This window comes from Alosa pseudoharengus, unplaced genomic scaffold (genome assembly GCF_046254945.1).
Source record: "Alosa pseudoharengus isolate Yale_2024_CS ecotype anadromous, Long Island Sound unplaced genomic scaffold, YU_APseudo_1.1 YU_APseudo_1.1_scf_7, whole genome shotgun sequence".
In the NCBI taxonomy this organism is placed as follows: Eukaryota; Metazoa; Chordata; class Actinopteri; order Clupeiformes; family Clupeidae; genus Alosa; species Alosa pseudoharengus.
Window position 1 is genome coordinate 7,091,543 of NW_027468859.1, and position 21,448 is coordinate 7,112,990.

The window sequence follows — 21,448 nt, forward strand, 5'->3', positions numbered from 1 at the left end:
GGTGATCAGGAACTCATCTGCTCCCTAAATTTGTGTGTGTGTGTGTGTGTGTTGTGTGTGTATGTATGTATGTATGTGTGTGTATGTGTGTGTGTGTGTGTGTGTGTGTGTGTGTGTGTGTGTGTGTGTGTGTGTATGAAACGGGGGCACAGTAGTGTAGCCCAGCTGGTGATCAGGAACTCATCTGCTCCCTAATTCTGTGTGTGTGTGTGTATGTATGTGTTGGTACGCATGTGTGCGTGTGTGTGTGTGTGTGCAGTATGTGTGCGTGAGTGAGTGCGTGCATGCGTGAGAGTGTGTGTGCGAGCGTGTGTACGAAACAGGGAGGATACTCTAGTTCCGTCTAGTCGGGTCAGCAGGAACTCATCTGCTCTTGGTTGAGGAGGCCAGGGGGAGCCGCGGAGTGCGACACCAGTGGCGTGGCGCTGCGGTTATCCCGACTGCTGTTGCGCCACCGGAGGTTGCCGGCCGTGTCATAGCCATCGTCGCCCTCGTCTTCATCAGAGGTCAAGTCGGTCCGCAGGCAGCAACAGATGCGGCAGCATGGGCAGCAGCAACACAGCACGCAGAGATTGCGCAGCTCGCGGCGGAAGGACTTCCGGAAGACATAGTAGATGAGCGGGTTGTAGGCGGTGGAGCCCTTGGCGAACAGGCACGGCAGCAGGCTGACGAGCGGAGTCACGCTGTCCTTGCCCGCGGTGTGGAACATGGTCCAAAGACTGATGGCCACGTAGGGCGTCCATGCCACCAAGAAGCCAGAGCTGATCAACACAGCCATCTGGGAGGGAGAGGGAGGGCCATAGAAAAATAGGGTAGAGAAGAAAATAAATAAAATAAAATATAACAATTTATCTATTTATCTATCTATCTGTCTACTTATCTATCTATCTAGCTATCTATCTATCTATCTGTCTGTCTGTCTGTCTGTCTACTTATCTTTCCTTTCGCCAAACACAGAGGAGTTGAATCAGTTGTTATATGTAATCTGTCAATTATAATTTTGTCATTTCTTTTACAGTTTTTTTCCGTAAAAACTGCTGTACTGTTGAGCAGTCTGGTCTTTTGTCCCTGTATGATAATGAATAATATGGTCTGACTAAACGGCAGTACAAACAGTACTCTAAAGCAGGGGTTTTCAACCGGTGGTCCACAGCCAACTTGTGGTCCGGTGGTCCCTGACCATGGATTCAGTAATGTACAGTAGTTGCAATGTGGGAATCAGTATTTTTATGCAGGGGTGGTCCTGGCGTTACGTAATTAGTCAGAACGGTGGTCCCTGGTTCACAATCAGTTGAAAACCCCTGGTCTAAAGGTATACAGTAAATTCTGTGCTTTTGCAGGTAGTCCACTGTGCGGTGTACTTACTGTTGTGCAAACAGTAAAGGCAAATATCCTTGATTACTAGCTTTAACCCTCTCTGGTAAAGGTGCAGTGAGTGATTGCGCATGATGTCACATTTGTTGATGTTTATGTTTGTATTTAAATTCTTAGCAGACATTTTTGTCCAAAACAATATTCATTATATTTTAACCAAGGACCAAACAAAATGCTTGAATAGTAGCCCACCCCTCCCTTCAGTATTCCCAGGGAAATCTCACACAGAGGCTGCCCCCACTTTGTTTGTTTCCTGTTTTCAGAGCCTGGACTGACTACAGAGCCCAGTTTTTTTTTTACAGTGTGCTCATGGGATGGGCAGCTAGCGGATTGTGAGGAGATGTTCACTGAATGTGACAAAAATATTATGGGCTTGAAATCGCGTCCGGTCGCTGACTCTACCTTTAATGGTGATACGAGAAATGCATCCAATTGACTGAGGAAAAACTGTAACAGCAAGACTGACACTGACAAAGATTAAAACAATTATATAATTAAAAAAACAAACCCAAGAAACTACAAATAGAAAACAAACAAGGCCATAAAACAACCCAAACAAATATTGCACAGTGATAATCAATTCATGTAGAGACACAAAGTGTGTGTGAGAGAGAAAGAGGGGGCTTGGAGAAAGAGAGAAAAAGAGTGAATTGGGGAGAGGGAAGACCAGTGAAAGATACAGACAGAGAGCAAGAGGGAGAGAGAGTGAGACAGGAAGAGAGTGCGATAAAGAAAACAGGATGTAGGACGCTGACAGATCCTGAATTGGGCTCTGGGAAATTTCATTGACAGAAGGGGTCAATTGACCAATTGCTGAAAGGCGTGTGTGTCGAGTCCACACGCCAGATTAAATCATTTTAGATTCACTGCAGTATGGTCCACAAGCTATTCCTACTGGTCCGCGAGCACTGTCTACATGTTGTACAAGTTGTGAGTTACATTGATGAGTTGTCTGCCATATTAAACCAACTATGTGAATCCAAACAGTGTTATTCAGACTGTCTGTTTAATAGTCCTGACAGATTTCAACAAATAAACAGTTTTGTGATGTTGCTTACTCCAGTTTACTCTTTGTAATAATAATAACAGTTGTGCTGAATGATTGTATATCAGGAGAGTGGGATGTATTTCTGATGCTGGAGGACGTAATCTAGTAACTCATTGGCTACTGACCAAGTTAGTAGCCGGAAACTTGCATGGAAAAGTGCATCCATCATTTTCCATGGTCTCTAATGGGAGTGTTGCCACTCTGTTTTCGGTAACACTTTACTTGATGGGTCAAAATAACAAGTTGTCGTTGTTCTGTCTTCCACATTCATGAAAGGTTTGGTATGAATGTTGAGTCATGTCTCATGAAAGTCATGAATACTTTATGTGCAGTTTATGACAGCTGCTATGAATGTGTTATGAACTCACCCGTCAAGTTAAGTGTCACCCTGTTTTCTTTACCACTCTGCACATAAGCATATGTGGCATGTTAGACTTAAGACTTTGTCCATCATTCAAATCAGGACCTAACCAGCAACAAGGAAGGACACACCAAACAGGGCTCACCAGAATGACCTTCCGCTCCACGTTGCCATAGTTGGGCAGGTGGTCGCTGTTCTGGATGCTCTGGTAGGCCTTGTGCAGCTTCCAGGCGATGCCCGAGTAGGACGACACGATGACCAGGCATGGTAGGATGGTGCACAGCACGGTCAGGGCCATGATGAAGGTGGAGTCGTTGAGCGAGTTCTGGTAGCTGGCCCAGTCGACCGAGCAGGCCATGCCATATGGTTCGGGGCCATAGCCACCCCAGCCCAGCAGAGGGCAGACCGCCCACATCAGGGCGTAGAGCCAGATGAGGGCAATGTACATGCCAATGGTGCTGCGCTGGAACTTGTTACCTGCAAACGAGCCAAAAACACTCTGTGACATGTCAGTTATCAAAGGTGAAAGTGACAAAAGGTGACAAAGCGACACAGACTCTCAACAACAGGTTTGGAAATTGACTTTCTCTCCACACAAGATGGCGGTGACCTGAAAAAGAGAAAAGTAATTTGTTGACTGCACAAGCGGTCTTTTTAAATACCATTTCTTTAGTAGCATATAATGTAATTTTTGGAGCCTATAGGAGTGATTTACTTTGATACGTTTTTTATACGTTGCCCATATGTTATATGCTTATTCCGCTCTTACTCAAAAACTGCACCCACTGACATTGTTTTGGTACCAAATGAAAATCTTCACTCATTATCATCCACAAATAGACCTTAGGTTGTTGTTAGACCAGAGTTTTCCTTTAGGCTCTCAACATCTGGCATCATATGATGTGATAATCCTAGCATATTTGTTATTTCAGCCCCAAGGAAAAACATATAGCATGACCTTTAAAAATGTTTTGACATGTATCCCACCATGGGAAGCATGCCAGGGGAAATATCTTTTTTTATCTATTTTTTTATATCTATTTGTGTCGAGGGCAATTGTCTGGAATCTGCAACAGAATCATGATGGGATACCATGGCTTAATGATTTACAAAAATATACTTAACCATTGGATAAAGACGTGGATGTAGAACTGTATGCAGAATATAAATAGGATTATTTACATACCCCCCCCCCATATCATATCAACTAATGAAAAGTTGTGCAGTTTCACGTGATAGGCATGTGTTTCAGATGCAGTGTACCCCGGTGGCAACGAGACCTTCTGAAAATGTATAGAGGTTCCAGTCACGTACACTTTAAACATCTAAAGTGATGAGCAAGTTCAAATGCAAATGGAACAATCATCTGTCCATGTACAAGATAAAAACCAAATACACACACACACACACACACACAACTGAATGGGTATAGCACAGATTCATTTGCCAGTGTCAAACCTTGTGGAGGTCTGCATTAGTAATGAAATCAAACAATGAGTTATTCTGCACAGTTTACAGAAGCTCTGAAGCCTTTAAGGTTATACTGTAGATGACAGGCCAGTGTTATCTGAGCGCCGACTGCCAGATGCTACAATGTCACCTAACCTTTCATTAACCCCTGTATATGCTCTGTATAAAGCACATGCAAATGGCACTCGGTGCTCCTGCTGGGTCCAGTTCCCTGGAGAAAAATACATCACTGCTGTCCGTGACAGACTTCCTCCTACATCAGCTGCTGTTGTTATTGTGGATGATTGTGAGAGTGGCTTTTGAAGGCAAGTTATGTCTCTGTTTAGCTCTTTTCTCTGACTTATTACAACTGGCAGTAGAACCACAGACTCTGTCAGAATCCTTGTGAAGAAATTGCAATTGAATAATAATATATAGTACTGAACAGATGGATTGATTAATGGAATGGCGTGGTATGTATTTTCTGCCCCTCTGCTCAGAGATAGGGTAGCTATACTGGGCGACTCTGTAAAGCAGTGTGTGCTGATACACTGGGAATCTGCAAGTGTTGCCAAGTGAATCCTCTTCAGTCTACTTCACAGGAGGCTACAGAAGCCTATTAGCAATTAACACACTGCCAAATCATTAAGCCACATTGTGACCCGTGTAATGGTTTTCAGGTGTCTCTGTTGAGTGTGTGTGTGTGTGTGTGTGTGTGTGTGTGTGTGTGTGTGTTGAGACGATGGTTGAAATGTAAAAGCCGACTCCCTCGTTGGTCATTTTATTGATTTGGCAGAGCTTGCATACCCTCTGGAATCCTCACCACGTTGTGCAGTCACACTATGTTTGATGAGCTGCTAAGCCATTTCTGTCACGCAGGACTCTGCATCGCCTTTTGATTTTTTCCCCAAAAGTTTGGTTCTGCGTGTTTTGACAAACACGCCAACACATGTCTGGACAGGAGGTCCTTTAGTGTGCTGTGCTGATGAGGTAATTAGGCCCAATGGAATGTCAAAAACAGACTTTACCTCATTATGTTTCATGTTGTCTAATTATGAAGGCCACTAACTGGAATATCTTCACACAAATAAGGCCCATCTGTCTAACCAAAATGATAAGTTGTTATTTATTAATGCAGGAATTATGCATAATTAAGGTACTTCCTTTTTGAGTGATCAAATTAGCCTGCATAATTGAGGTACTTTCTTCCTGAATGATCAAAAAAACCTTGAAACCAGAACATCACGAAAGCCTACGTAATCCTTCAAATGATTACTAGAAACAGCACATCACTCTTCCAATGATTTCTTTAGTGGTGGTGTTGGAAGATTATTTATTGTTAATTATTAATTATTGTTTAATTAAGAAAATTAAACACAATATTGTTCATATCAGTAAGAAAATGAATGCAGTTATTGCATAACTCATGTGCTAACTCTACGTGGAGCTTGCAGTCCTAGTGAACAGGGGCGTAGCACAAGATCCTGGGCAGTCCTGATGGGCCCATATGTTCCTCTGTAGGCCTAGATCTCTAGCCTACTTTACTGTGGTTACTAAGTTTAAGCTAAATTATATTACAATATTTTTGTTGTTTTTATAACACCCAACGTAAGCTATAAAACAGCTTAAAATACCAGTTTAGTTTTCTAATCCCTATATGAACAAACTGCTTACTGCATAATAAAAGATAACCAAACAAGAATTGACTCGTTCATATTTTATTTGCAAAATGACCAAGACAAAAGGAACAGATAGCTTATACATGACATTGGAGTTTTCCCTCCAGTAAATGCCACTGAAGGTAGCCTAATATTAATGCCATATGTGCTTAAGTCATAATTTCATACTTTCTTAACATACTCTGGTCTAATGGTTTTTACTTGAGAGAACATTATTTGTAAGACAGGCAGAGACATGGCTATATGGTTTGCTTTAATTATGATAAGCTCACATTGTCTCAAATCCAAAGGGGAGGATGAGGGGTCGGTCCACTCCCTGGTGTGACACTTTCTGAAACTGAGGGCCATGTGTTTCACAACGTTAAGATCTGCTTCTACTAAATCTGACATAACTATGATGCTAACGTGATATGTACCGATGATCTACCAAACTACCTATGACACTGATTAGTCTATTATTGCCAGTGTTGTAGTACTCGAGTCCAGGACTCGGACTCAAGTCCGAGTCATGAGCTAAAGTGTCATGAGACTCGTGACTTGACTTGTACTTGAGCACTGAATGACTCAAACTTGGACTTGGACTCGTACATTCAGACCATTCAGACTCGGAAATTGTGACAAGGACTCGACAATTTTTTTGTAATGTCTCATTAGGCTATAATTGTAATGTGTCATTAGAATATTATTTGGTATATGATTTTTTTTTAATGACTTGGACTCGCCTCGGACTTGGACACTGGGGACTCGAACCTGGACTCGGACTCGAGGCATAGTGACTTGACTACTGAACACTGATTATTGCTAATTAGGCCTATAGACATTATAGTCTATCATTTAAAATTAAACATGTTTCAAATTAGGCTTTCACATTATAATGGTGTGTTAGTGTTGATTATTTATTTAGCCTTTACCTCAGATTACATGTATAACCAAATTATAATTTGAAAGTAGGCCTACATGCTCTGCTCTTTCAATGGGTTGTCTCTGTCCATTTTAGAACTAATGGTTGTGGAAATATTCATGCAGTTTAGCACCATGGATTTCATTTTTTCTAGTTTGTGCTCAACTTTCTTTAAAAAGAAGTCAGTTACCAATTGCTTCCCCTCCTTTTGTTTTCTCTCCTTCTCCTGTCTTTCCTTTCTTTTTGGTAGCCTGATTGGCTTTCTTTGAGAAAGACATTTCTTCACCAGAAGTTTGCGCTCCACCAGATGCTCAACATAAACAAAATGGGTCATTCCACGTCAATTCAACCAGGCCTCACGCACTTAGGTCTCAAAAAATTCTGAAATAATTACCAGGTGTACCTATGTTACCCAGGAGACACACTGTAAAATTACTCTTATGTAAGATCAATGCTTTCCAAGATACAGCCAGTTTTACAGGGGGAGGGGGGGTGTCGATTTTGTTCGGCCTCTTTTTTTTTGTCAAAGTTCACAAGCCCACAGCGCAAGAACTAAACCATGTAGGAGGCTCAAATTGTGCATGCTGGTACATAAATAGGAATAGTATGTAGCAAAATAGTCACGTTTGGTTTGGATCAGGGATGTCAAAGTCAAATACATTAGAGGGCCAAAAAAACAAATTTGCTACAAGCCGAGGGCCGGACTGGTTCAATGTTTATTAAAACATATTAAAATGACTGCACGTAACCTATTGAACCAAGACGTGTACTGTATTTTATTTAATGATTAAATGAATAATGACTGTGACTGAAGTGCGGGCAAAGTTTGCACAGAAATGTACGATTTTTCCCATCCTCACCGACCTTGTCATAAAACTTGTTTAAATGATCATACGATGCCTCCTTGCTGCTTTGTCGTCTACATCAGCCTTTCTCAAACTTCTTTGACCTGAGGCCCAGTCAAGGCATACTTTGGGGTCATAGGTCCCACCTACATGAACCCACCCCTCCCCCACCCCCATCAAATTATCATAATGATATTACAATTATTATTATTTTTATACTATATTGCTATACATGCACTTCAAAACAGTCAATGTTTAAAGTGCTAAGATTGTTCACAAAAGTTTGTGAAAACATGCACATCAGCATAGGCTACTGCTTTACTAATGTAAAATATAATTAGGCCTACAATAGTTTCATTGTTTTTGCATTGTTGCATGATGCTTGCATGAGAAATACTTCTCAAAACAACAGCAGTTAGGGTGCCGTTGTTTTGGGATGTTTCCCTCATGCAAGCATCATACACTGATAGAATATTTATATGCTATTTAATTACATTTAATTTGAATGCCTGAATGTAAGGATTCAGGAAACACAATACCAGCTTTTGTGATGGTAAATGGCGGATCAGATCATGCGTAAATCACTGATCTGGAGATCTTTAACTATCTTTAACTAAGACTAATTAATAGCTTTTGGCTGACTTTAATACTTAATGCCAAACAGTGTTTTATATAGTCTGTGCTCTGTTTTTTATGGAAGTTGCATAAATCCACGTCGTTCTATTAAATGTCGTTTCATAGGCTAATTAAATAGCCTTAGGTTGAAGCTTAGCTTTGCTACCAACGTGCACACGCATGCATTGAATAAACGCTCATACCACGACTTAATTCTATGCCTCTATGTTTTATGACACCAAACAAGTATTTCCTACTAATTGCAGAAATGTTTGTTTTCTTTTTCTGTCCGCCGGCTCCTTGATCAATTGCGCAGCAAATTATCAGACGATGGCCCGGGAATAATTTCACTCTGCAGACCATTGTCCACATTGCAGACTGCGGCCCATAGTTTGACACCCTGAAGGGATTTGTTTTCTGTTCATTGCTTTTTGTGAGAGTGTTTCTACTTATCTCAGTAAGGAAAATAAATCAAGAGCCTATGTTGAGTACAAATATGTCTTCTGAAGGCTTAAACAGAACCTAGCCAAAAACTCCAATAAAATGTGTATCAACTTTGAGGGACAGCTATGACCATGCAGGATTATCCAGACCAAACGTGACAATTTTGCTACATACTATTCCTATTTATGTACCAGCATGCAAAATTTGAGCCTCCTACATGGTTTAGTTCTTGCGCTGTGGGCTTGTGAACTTTGACAAAAAAAAGAGGCCGAACAAAATCGACACCCCCCTCCCCCTGTAAAACTGGCTGTATCTTGGAAAGTATTGATAAGAGTAATTTTACAGTGTGTCTCCTGGTCATTTTTTCAGAATTTTTTGAGACCTAGGTGCGTGGGCCCTGGTTGAACTGACGTGGAATGACCCAAATGCGTGCAGATGGACTAAACCATTTGGCGCAATACCAAGGGGTGGCTGACTCCTTAGATAGTCTTTTTTTGTATACAAAATGTAGTCAGTCAATCAACCAAGTTATTCAGCCAATACACTTTCTTTACATTTCATCTGACATTCACTGATATTAAAGTTAGCTGTGCTACATAGGATTGCAGGCATGTAAAGTTACACTGCTGTGGACAAACCCCTCACCTGACGTTAGAATAGCAGGTCAGCAGCAAGTAGCTAACTAGTTAGAGTAGGTCACATTAGCGATGGGCCTTTCCACTATTTGCCCATAAATAGTGCTAGGCTAACTCAATCATTTGCACCATGCTAGGCTAACTCAACCATATGGCTGTGTACAAGTGCCTGCGTTTGAGCATTACCTGATTTGGGGGTGGCACCTGCCACCAGGTATCTAACGAGTCCCATGACGGCCAGAGTCATGATGCTAGCCACACTGAAAATCATTCCCATCAGACCGTAGTAAAGGCAGGTGGGGTCGCCGCCGATCCAGGCGTGGTTGAAGGCAGAGGAGATGGAGAACGGGTACATGCTCAGGGCCATGCCGATGTCTGTCACGGCCAAGTTGACGTTGAGCAGCTCAGGTGCTTTGAGGACCCTTTTCCTCTGGGCAGCAGTGATGAGAACGGCGGCATTCCCCAGGATGGACAGCACAGCTGGATAGAAAACAATACAGAGAGAGATCACCTTTACATGTTTGTTTATGTATATATCACTGTGTGAGGGTAGATGTATAGTGTGTGTGTGTGTGTGTGTGTGTGTGTGTGTGTGTGTGTGTGCAGGTGTGTATGTGTGTGTGTGTATTTGTGTATATGTCCTCAAAACCAGCCGAGCGAGGCCACCCAGCGGGTAACATTGTGCTCTGCTCTGCTCGGTGACATTTTTAAATGTTTTCCAGGTCCACCAGCAAGATCGATTATACATTAAAATAAACAAAAGAAAATAAAAGACAAATTTTTAAAAAGCACCTTGTTTGCCTCTGCCTAGTGCAATTACACAGCCAAATCATGCTGCGCCACTGACCCCAAATATGGGCAGCAATTAATTTTTCAGATAATATGCTCTCCACTGTCAGAGGTCGCATAAGGTTCACATGAGATGAACAACACAATACATGTAAGCAACATTATTATTACACATTGCAATACTATCATCTATAATCGTTATTTGATCTAACACGTAATTTTAATCATGCTTCAGTACAGTACATTTAACCTCATGTTTTGTAATTGGAGTCTATGCCATTCTGATACTACAGGCATCACTATACACTGTTGAAAATCACGATTGTGGGTAAAGTACATGCCTGTTCATACAGCAGGCAAGGTCCATTCATGTGCAGTATACGAAGATTATGGTTATGGATATGGTATTTAGCAGACACTTTTGTCCAAAGCGACATACAAATAACAACATTTGTCTTTCAAATTCCCTCTGCACGCAATAGGATAGCGCTACAACTCATGAGTCCCATGCGTTTTCCCACCAGCGGAACTAGTTGGCTAGTTGTTCAAACTTTTGCCAACTTAACTCGTGTCATGATTTAGTTTCAGAAAGCCAGTCAGTGGTACATGACATAACAACATATATCCGACCCGAGTTAGTGAGATATTGCATCGAAATATCCAAAAATCTCTTTCCAACTTACAGTAGACCTAGGTATTGAAACACTTACAAAACACTCACACAATTTCATCTGCATTGCTCTGTTTCTGAAATGTACATTCTATTGTCAAGGCCATGGCACTCTTGCAGGCTGGTGGTTGACTTTGACATTTGAACACAGGGAGCAGGTCCATTATGAAATGGAGGATGACACACTGTGTTTCATTAACATCTCCCATTAAAGAGATTTAATGAGTATGCTCTGGATCTCAGAGGTGAAATCAGCTTACAGTAATTTTGCCTAACTGCTCCCATGGTCTAATGCAGGGGATAGAAGAGAAGAGTGGGTAGAACATCAGACCATTCAGTCTGATGCAGATTAAAATGTGCCAGACTTGCCTGTCAGATCTTACAGTAAGAGAGTGGAATAATGTATCACACTAGAAAGCTAGGTTACACTTTACCAGGGGCTTCGGCAGCAGTTGAAAACATTCGGGGCTTAGCCCATAGAGTCTAAACGGTTCTCATAATTCCCATTTTGCTTGCCCTTCCTGCTCACTTTTAATATATTGTAGCGTTGGCGCAGAAACACAGTGTTAGCGTTCTCCCGCGAAAAGCATGCTGGGATACGAGAGCGAACATTTGGGGGGTTTATGTCATTATTCCTGTAAGTTATAAGTGTAAAGTTAGCGTCTTTAGTGTAACATGTTTCCCTTTTAGTTTTCCCTCATGTGTGTTCCTTTTTGTGTGGGGGGCTGGACCTCCCCTGTTGGTGTAATGTGTGTGTCTTCTTGACCTGCCCTGTGTGCATTGTGATCTGAGTCTGTGTCCCTGCCCTCGTTCTCAGTGATTAAAGCTTGCTCTGAACAACTCTTGGCGTCCTGAAACCTTCAAACGTTACAATATGAATCCACCGACTCTAGCCTCATTTGTGTGTGCCACCTTGATTGCATATTATGGACACTAATATTTTGACAATTAAAGGATGTAATGACATGTTGCTACATGTTGCTATCTTGACATTTCTGTTTGCTATAAAAAAACAAACTATATAGCCTATAGCCTAGCAAACCTAGCAAAGTGGCGTTTTAAATAGCAAGATGCATCATATGGTTCATGTTATGCTTAGCTTAAGGAAAACGAATCATTGTAGACTCACTAATTTGATTCTACAAAGGTAAAGTACCTAGCCTAGATAGGCCTAGGCCAGCACTGTTTGGCCAGCTCCAAACTGTAGGCGAGTGAGTGCAGGGCAGGCTGATAACAAACCTGAACTTGTAGCCTAAATAAATGACGACAGCATAACTCCACCACCTCCTTGTCCTTGTTGCCTTTATGATTTCCTTATAACTTTCTTATACTAAATAGGAAATGCAAACAATGACATGCCAAACCCTGGAACTGACTGATTGTATCTCTCTCTCTCTGTCTCGTGCGTGCGCGCGATCTAAGTAGCCTACGTTCGTTTATGTTTTATGGTAGGTAACGTTCCAGTTAGATCTGCCGCATGAAGGATAGTGAAACGAAACCCGTGTCCTACTTTTATATTTGATAAATAGGTCCATCTCATCTCACAGTTTCAATGCACAATCCGAATAATGTTTTCATATTTGTTAGTCAACTTTGCAAAATACATTCGGGGCTACACTCAAAACATTCGGGGCTGAAGCCCCGGCAAAATTGGCTGGCGACGGCCCTGCACTTTACTTGAAGGTATCTACATAAGAGTGACATGACACTGTCATGAATGTGTCATAAACATTTGAAACAACTCATAAACGTTTATGACATAACACTTATGTCACTCGCTTGGTTTTTGTCATGACAAGTTAGGGTTAGGGTTAGTGTCATTCGGTTTTTTCATGAAAAGTTAGGGTTAGTGTTATGACAGTGTCATGTCACTCTTATGTAGCCTACTGTAGATACCTTCAAGTAAAGTGTTACCCAAAGTTAAAGTTATTATGATGAAGAACTTCACAGCCCTATCCTGGGTAAACCCAGACAAACATGTTAGCAAATTTGAACTAGCTCTGCAGGTCAGTCTGGAAAGGATCCTATAGAGTGTCCCAGTGACGCCACTTCCATTTGCCTCCACCATGGGACCTATCTTTAAAAAAAAATTTGAACGCCAGTCTATGGCGAAAAAGAAATGATTTTCTGGTCCCGGTTGACTTGTGCCTTGAATTACCCATATGATGTTTGTCAATTTTAAAGACAATTTTTCATGTAAAGACATTTGCAGTTTGTTTCGTAACTATTGAATTACAACATGTGAAAGATCGTAATTCCAACGACTACAAACCCATCAGTCGCGCTAGTGACGTTAGCTCATTCACAGCCACACTAGATTGTACAAGCATACCAGCAACAGATCTTAATTGGGCTTTCCTTGCCGATGAAAATACCATGAGTCAGAGGATTAAACACATCAGGTAAGTTGTATTCGTCCATAGACTGTACATTAGATACTGTTAAGTGACATAGCAGGCAGCAAGATGCAACCGTTAACTAGCATAACAGCTAGCATGCTAATCTTATCGTTTCATTACGTTGGTGACGTACATCGTTCGAGACGAGAGATGTAGTCCACTGAGCGGATTCGCACAAAACCAACATAACTTTTGAAGTCTATCGAACAACAGTACTTTCTTGACGTGAAAAATTATCTTTTAAATTCACACACATCATATGTGAAATTCGTGGCACAATTCAAACTGGACCAAAAAATAATTGTTATCTCTCCATTAACTCCCGTTCATATTTTTTTGAAAGACAGGTCCCTTGTAGCGGAAGTAAAACGGAAGTCACTGGGACACTCTATTGATACCCGTTTCAAAGCTTTCCATTTTACGACTTCCAGGGGCATAACCAGCAGTAAAATTAAACTTAAATTGGTGCAATAAACTCTTGCCAAATCGTTTATGAAGTGCAGCGAACAATTCCAAAGAAAATACACCTTCCTGGGTTTTGAGGGATTTGGCAACAGACATTAAGGGGATCCTTTCAATGGGATCCTTACACAGCACAGGAACAGGGAAATCATCTCAGGTGGGATAATTTCAAAAACATGGCGAAACCTCCCTTCTGCTTTGTCTGATATTGATTCACATCACATCACTTTCACACAAACTCCCCCTGTGAAGCCCAGTAACAAAACACCTGTGCTAGAGTGCAGTGATCCATACTTATCACTCAATATTATTCATTTTACCAGCAAACTTGACACAGGCAGTGATTTTTATTTGAAATGCTCAGTGAGGTAGGACAGTAATGGTCTTTGAAATGCCATATGATTTGTGCGTGTGTGTGTGTGTGTGTGTGTCTGGGATTTGCTGTGACCTTCAGTGAACTTTACACTTAATCTCCCAAAAGGTTCATCAGGTTTCGTTGTCTCCCTGTCTCAACCCTAATCTCCGAGCAAGCAAACACTTTGTCCTGTCTGTGTTAGGTCATTAAAGATGCAGTCCATAATTATTCAATATCTGTTTCGTCAAATTCGGCTAATAGCTAGAGTGTGTGTGTGTGATGTGTGTTAATAAAACAGTTTAGAAATCTTTGTGATGGTTAAATGGCCTGTTGTGGTGAAAATGGCAGCTTTCCCTGCCCCCCTCAAGCACCGGTTAGCCATGCCGGTTAGCTATAAGAACAAGCAGCGATGGCTTAATTTTTTAGATGTTCAAAGGACCAAAGAGACGGTTGTAGGCGGAGGAGGTGAGGAGGTTTTAACGACAGTATTGTGAAATATGCCCTTGGGGTAGGGCTGTAGGGGGAGCTCCATAGAGAAAAATGCGACAACAAAAGTGAGAAATCGGCAAAGAAATGACTGGAGTAACAGAGCACGAACTCTGTAACTACAAAAAAAATGTGTGCGATATCAGGGTCAGAAAGCTGTCCAACTCATTGAATTGTGTGTGTGTGTGTGAATTGACTGAAACGTCAAGGATATGTCAAGGAAAGTGCCTACTGTACTTGTACTAATTTTTCCACGTGTATACACACTGGGCTTGACAACCAGATATATATACCAGCCGTATATGGTGGGCCAATAAATCTCTTGCCACTTGCTAAGGTCGTCTACCCATTTTGTTATCAGGCAGACAATCACCATTAGCTAAGACTAATTTATTAAGGTACGGTACAGTTTGCGGTCCTGTGGTGACAATGACAGTGCATACTGTACCTTAATAGCTCAACATTCTGGTCTATTAGCTGCGCAATTATTCTGTTGCCCTGCTGCGCATGCACCCAACTTACCCAACCCAGCCCCCCACGCTCTGGATGTTTACAAACATTGAAGGGGTCTATAACTGACCATGGTAGTAATGCTTTCATGTCAGCGTCTGCCACTGCACTCCCCAACAGCCTCCCTCAGCCTCCCTTTTTAAACTAAATGATATTTATGTCTTTTCACATATATAAAAATATTTCATGTGTCTTTCACTCTGCCCTTGGATACTAGTTAGGTTCCAAAGCTTGTAAATTGATTCCCCTTAAATTCATTATCATGCTCTTACACTAAATATGCACTCCTCCTAGTGAACCAATGTAGCCTGGAAGTCAGCCGAACTTAGCCTCGCCCACAAAAGTTGAGGTCGGGAAGTTCGGTCTGGAATTGTTCCGTCGTGGAGCAACTATGCCCAAACCAGAGCGTTTCGGACCAGAAGAACTCCTGAACGGTTTTGATCAGAGCTGAAAATGCAACTTTGACAGAGGACAGATTTAGGTTGCTAGTGACAAAATATTACATGGTACGATGTCTTTGTAAATTACTTTTAATTACAAGGTATTTCATTTATCCCTATTCTCACTAACAAAAACACTGTTGCTAGAAGGTAGACATTTAGATTTCGCCATTGCGTCTGTTGTAGAAGATATTGACAGTGCAATAACTTTAAAAAAAACGACCAGAAAACAATGTTAAGGCAATTGTGGAGAAGAAGGATAGTTCGGGTGTTCTTCCTACAGGATTCACCCCCTGTATCGGTTGAAACATGCCCCATAATAACATCCCAATGGAGCAGTATCAGACTCTTACAGTCTGCTTACAGTTCTCACTTCATAGTATGTAAGCTACTGAGGGACTGTGGTGGATCTTGTCAGATTAAGGGTACAGTAAATCTGTTTCACAGACCTTTCATGTTCATGTCCAGACAGACGCAGTATGCAGTCCTGGGGAACCATTCCCCAAACAGCTGGGCCTGAGCAGGGGTAGGAGTGCACAGGGATAATGGAAGACGACAGGGCCATACAGTATGCATGATCAGGCTGTTGGTCTTCACACGTTGCAGCAACACTTTCCCTGATGCTGCGACACCCAGTGCATCAGCGAGACGTTCTGCCTTTGGTGAAGCTGGCTGGCCGGCCGGCCGGCCAGCTGGGTCAGGGATGTGTCTTGCCATTGACGGTGACTCTGTATGACGCGCCTGTAGCTTGCATTATTGTTTGTCTCTGCGTGGATGCATGAGCTGTGGTGGCGGCTTTGCAGCTGGAGGATATGGAACCTAGGGCTGTGAAAATTGGATCTTCATCCCCAACCCTCCCCCATTGGCTTATGTGTTGCAGATTTAATAGTACTGGACGCTGTGAAAGCAATGGTGTTTTGAAACCTCCACAATCCAGAATCACAATCCACAGACATGCATACACACACACACATATTCATATACATAAAAAAATAATTGTCATACTATACTAAGAGACAGGGTTCTCAAGTTTTGAGCTCAGCTTGGAGTGAGATTTGGGGGGGGGGGGGGGGCACTCATTCACTAAAATATTTCGCTTGTGTGTAGAATTGAATAAAGTAAGTGCACTATTTACTAAGATGAGTGCACCATTTACTAAAAATAAGTGCGTAAAAGGTGCACGCACATGGGCGGATTATCAGCCAGTAGCCCTATAGGCACAGATGTGAAATGGGCCCCCCACTTCAAAAGGTTGGTAATTCAGCTTAGTTAGGGTGGTCTGGGGGCATGCTCCCCCAGAAGATTTTTTTTTTTAAATAACCCCTTAAATAACAACTTCTGGTGAGTTTTTTGGAAAGAAGCATTAACCCTTTGAGACCTTGAATTTGTCATTGTATACATCCTATATCTTGTTTTTGTTTATTTTTGAGGACAGTCTGGGATTTGTACCCATCTTGCATAGCCTATGTCTCTTATGTCAGCCTTTATATCAAGCGGAAACCATTTGTGTTTTTATGTCACCAGGAAGCATGTCAGTAGAAATAACTTTTCATATTTAGGTGGGATAGATTGGAATCTTGAAATATAATCTTGACGGTGAGATATTCTATGGCTCACCAATTTACGAGATATATGTAGGCTACTGAGTGAGACACATATTTTATTTATTAGGCTAATTGCTTTATTCACTTAGCCTATTGTCACTAAACCATTGGACCAAGAATGTGCATGCCGAGACTTTTTATTTTCTATTTTTTATAAGGACAGCAAGTTCATTATTTTGGGTTGCTATTACATTATGGTGGTTGGCAGCTCATTGTCTGTAGCAGTCCTGTATCTTTAGAAAAAAATGTATGTGTAGCATACTCGCTCAAATTGATAACACTCATTGATAATAAGCTAATTTCATTCATTGTTGATATGGTCCATGGAGGCTCAGACGGCCGTCCCGGGACCTGATGAACACGTCGCTAAAAAGCACAAACGAGTGTGAAAGTTGCAGCCGTGACGACAGGGAAAGTGCAGGCAGCCACGAGAGTGATCGGTCGTATAAAATGAACATTGCTGATGTCTGGGTTACACAAAGCTACAACGACACAATCATTATGTTTTCTTAATGACCGACATTTTAGTTTAGTTTATAAATAAATTAAAAAATGCCATAAAGTAGGCTAGGCATATAGCGTTGCAAGTGTTCGTAGAAAGGACTGATTTACAGTACACACTCTGTTAAAGTGCCATAAGTAGGCTGGTTTACCAAATGATTAAAATAAATTAAAAAATTATTTTGGTGCAGTTTTGAAATCTTAAACGTGTAACCCCACATAAGCGCACAAGCGTGGTTGCAGGGAGAGGATGTCCTATTTTGGAATTTTGCCCAGATACAACGAACACTATTTTTTGATTGGATGTTGGTGGCTATTTATTTTTTTGATTTGGCTGGTGAGTGGTGCGCTAGTTCTGAACCCTGCGAGAAATCCTGTGCTTCCTCTAATAATTATGCAGATACCTTGACATCCCTAGTAATATTTCTGCGTGAGAAATGCAAGGTGTGGCATGTGAACTTGTTGAATTGCGTGTGTCTCACGCCCATTGCGTGAGACTTGAGAACCCTGCGAATGCTCAGCCATGTCACCAATGAATTTACAATTTCTTTTAACACGTCACACATATTTGCACAATGTCATATTACTCACATCGAGAACTGATATGGGAGAGGAGTGAGGTTGTGAGTTCACACCCTTAGACGAGGAAGAATGAGCTGTGGCCGGTCAAATTTGAGATAAACAGCCAAGAAAGAATCATATCTGTCTATTATCTTCTCTCTCTCCCTCTCTCTCTCTCTATCTCTCTCTCTCTCACACACACACACACACACACACACCGAGAGAGGCTTAACACTCCTTATTAAGCCATTTCTATATTTTCTCCAATGCTCACACCACATACAGCACTAAAGTTCCCCTCAAACAGAGCAAGTACTCACATAAAAAGGCAGCCTGTCCCCCAAACAAAAATGAAATCATGTGTGGAGTTTTTCTGGGAAATACTGAAGGGAGAGCTAAGCTACCTCTAAATTATAATTAAGCAAAATATTAATTACGTTAAGCATCCTCTAATAAATGTAAATATAAACGTAAACATAAACAAACATGACTTCCTGTGAAATCCCTGACTGCACGTTTAAAAAACAAATCTCACCGCCCCACAGCTCATACAAAAACCCGTCGACCCATCCCTCAAGCAATAGAAAGCTCCATTATGCCATCAATCATTAAGCATATTCAATTTTCACACAGCATGCCACCATTCCCTTGAAAACACCGACATAGTGTTTTGAACGCACTGTCAATATCACAAGAGACACATTCTTCCTCTTCAACTTTAGATGTGGTCTGAAATGTTTCAGTTCAAAAGCCTCTTCCATATGCCTCAAACAAGCATGCAGGTACAATCTGAGAATTGGAGCTAAGCCTGTCATCAGTTCATCATCCACAGCTCCACCTATTTGAACGTATTAACTTATTCTGCTCAAGATTTCATTACAGTATCTTTCTTTTAATGACAACAGGGGGTTGAAATCCCCTTGTCCACCTTCCACTGAAGAATGTTTCTTGAAAAGGCTCTCTTTCTCTTGAAAAGGCCTTCTTAACCCTTAGCATTCATAGCACATGTCAAAGCAGATCTCTAGTTGATTACAGTAACAAACCAAGAGCAAGCCCCGAAAGACCTAGTGGAGATCTTCACTTTACAGTATAGGAGCTATTTACAAACAGTAATTCAATCATGAATCTTTATTGTCTCTCACTCTCTCTCAAACGCACACACACACACACACACACACACACACACACACACACACACACACATACGCACACGCACCAACACACACACACACACACACACACACACACACTCTCTCTCTCAGGAACTAATTCCTGTAAGAAGTTGTTGAAAATAAATTAAGCAAATATAATGAGAGCATGGCAATTAATTTCTGGGCAGGAAACAGCCTTGCACTATGCAGAAATACTGCATGTCTGAGATCTATTTCCATGCACTGCACTTGCCATCATACGCAAGTTGATATGAAGAAATAACGAATTTCCATGTTTTTTGGGGACGCACGTAATAATTCTCTCCCCTGGGAAACAGCATGGCTAAAATTAATTAAGCAATATGACACGAGTTGGAGTGGAGTAAAGGACAGTGCCATGGGTGTTATTCGGCCATGCAGTTACCACAAGTGAAACAATAATCCAAGATGACAGAGCTAACTCATTTCTGTATTAACATATAAGTTCAGTTATCTTCCCAACTCAGCTATATCTTTATCAAATCATCTTCATCAAATAATTAGCAACTTAAAGCAGCAACTTTCATCCATTAATGACATCAATAAGAATTACATTAACATTTACAGTTTAAAGTAAAGTCATATAACCCAAATAAAAAAATATATATTAATAATAACTTAAATTGAATTTAACAGAATAATAACTATAAAAATATACAGACTGCAACTCTGAAAGGAATCAGGTAATCAGATGAGTCAGACGCTTTTTTTAAGATTCCAAAACTATCGCTAGAATTAAGAGCATAGGTGAATCATTGCACCAATAAGGAATCACAGAAGAAAATAGTGTTAAAGGTGCAGTCAGGGATTGTCGTGTTTGTTTGTGTTTATGTTTATATGATTATATTTAAAAATGATTAGCAGATGCTTTTTTTGCAGAAAAAGTACATTATATTTTAACCAAGGACCAAACGAAGCACGCCAGCGAGGTAGCTTATCCTTCAGCATTTCCAAAGAGTGTAATCACGCAATGGGCAGCTAGCGGTCGTAAGGAGTTCATTGCTGAATGTGACAAAAAAATATTACGGGCTTGAAATCGCGTAAAATCCCTGACTGCACCTTTAACTGTGTCCTCTTAGTGGTGACGGAAGGCTGACATGGCAGGCGCTCATCAGAGGACCGTAGAGGACGAGAGGGGACGTAGAGCTGGATCATAGAATTAAGATGGCAAGGAGCAGTAAAACATCCAGTGAATGTGAATAGGACAAATGTAGGGATTTGAATTTAATTCAGGCTGTTACAGGAAGCCAATGAAGAGTAACTAACAGAGGAGTTGCATGTGTCTTCTTTGCGTCATCTGTAATGGTTTCACTACACAAGCAGGTGAGCCAGCTAACATAAAAATGATGACTGAAATAACGATAGCATAAAATAAAACTGGACAAACTTGGGTGTTCTATGTATATAATGAAAGCATATTTCCTTTAAAAAGGTGACAACTGCGGTTTTATTATCTTATTATGTTATGATGTTTTGATGTTTTAAGTTTTGATGATTCTGTGTCCAACTGAAAAAAAGGTTTTTAAAGATTGAGAAGAATCTAATCTCATCTAAATACATACATACAGCGCAACAACAAATTCAAATCAAAACATTTGTTTTAAAAAAGTATATAACAGATAGGACAAATCATTAAAAATGCTCCCGAACAAATATCAACACAGCCCTCCACAGTCCACAATCAAAGAAAAGAAAAATAATAAGAATAAATATCAAATGAAGAATGAAGAAAATGAATGAAAATATCCACTCACCTATAATCACCAGGTAAATGCCTGCTGCATAATCAACAGCTGGGGACAGTTTTGAGGTGTACTTTTTGTCCATTCTTGCCTCTGAGCGTTGCGTCCTTTCATATAATAAAATAATTCCCTCTTTCAAAAGCACCCTTCCAGCCAGGAAACATCCTCTTTCTTTCCCCAAACACCCCTGACGAGAGGCTCCAGACTTGTTTACTCAGTTGCCTCTGTTGCTGTCCATGCCGATGGAGGGAGAGAAAAGAGAGTGAGAGAAAAGAGTGAGGGAAGAGAGAGTGAGAGAAAAGAGAGTGAGAGAGGTCTGTCTGTCTTTGTCTTGGAGTGCTGGTGTCTACCTCTGGAGGCGCGGACGGAGCTGCTTAGTGGAGGGCTG

At 41.1% G+C, this 21,448-nt stretch overlaps 1 protein-coding gene across 1 annotated transcript; it reads right to left on the minus strand.

Moving 5' to 3' along the window:
- Positions 1 to 352: 352 nt before the first annotated feature.
- On the minus strand, positions 353 to 21,145 carry opn8a (opsin 8, group member a). Its single transcript, XM_076273190.1, has 4 exons — positions 21,073 to 21,145; positions 9,538 to 9,831; positions 2,929 to 3,260; positions 353 to 778 (listed from the first exon to the last, which is right to left on the minus strand). Exons 1-4 carry the CDS (start codon positions 21,143 to 21,145, stop codon positions 353 to 355), a joined length of 1,125 nt encoding a protein of 374 aa, XP_076129305.1.
- Between the last annotated feature and the right edge of the window lie 303 nt (positions 21,146 to 21,448).

Excerpts from the sequence above, each read along its gene's own strand:
- opn8a (XM_076273190.1), bottom strand. The coding sequence starts at position 21,145 with ATGGACAAAAAGTACACCTCAAAACTGTCCCCAGCTGTTGATTATGCA. Across the intron at positions 9,832-21,072 it reads CATTTACCTGGTGATTATAG|CTGTGCTGTCCATCCTGGGG; the intron begins GTGAGTGGATAT and ends TTTTCTATCCAG. Across the intron at positions 3,261-9,537 it reads AGGTGCCACCCCCAAATCAG|GTAACAAGTTCCAGCGCAGC; the intron begins GTAATGCTCAAA and ends GCTCGTTTGCAG.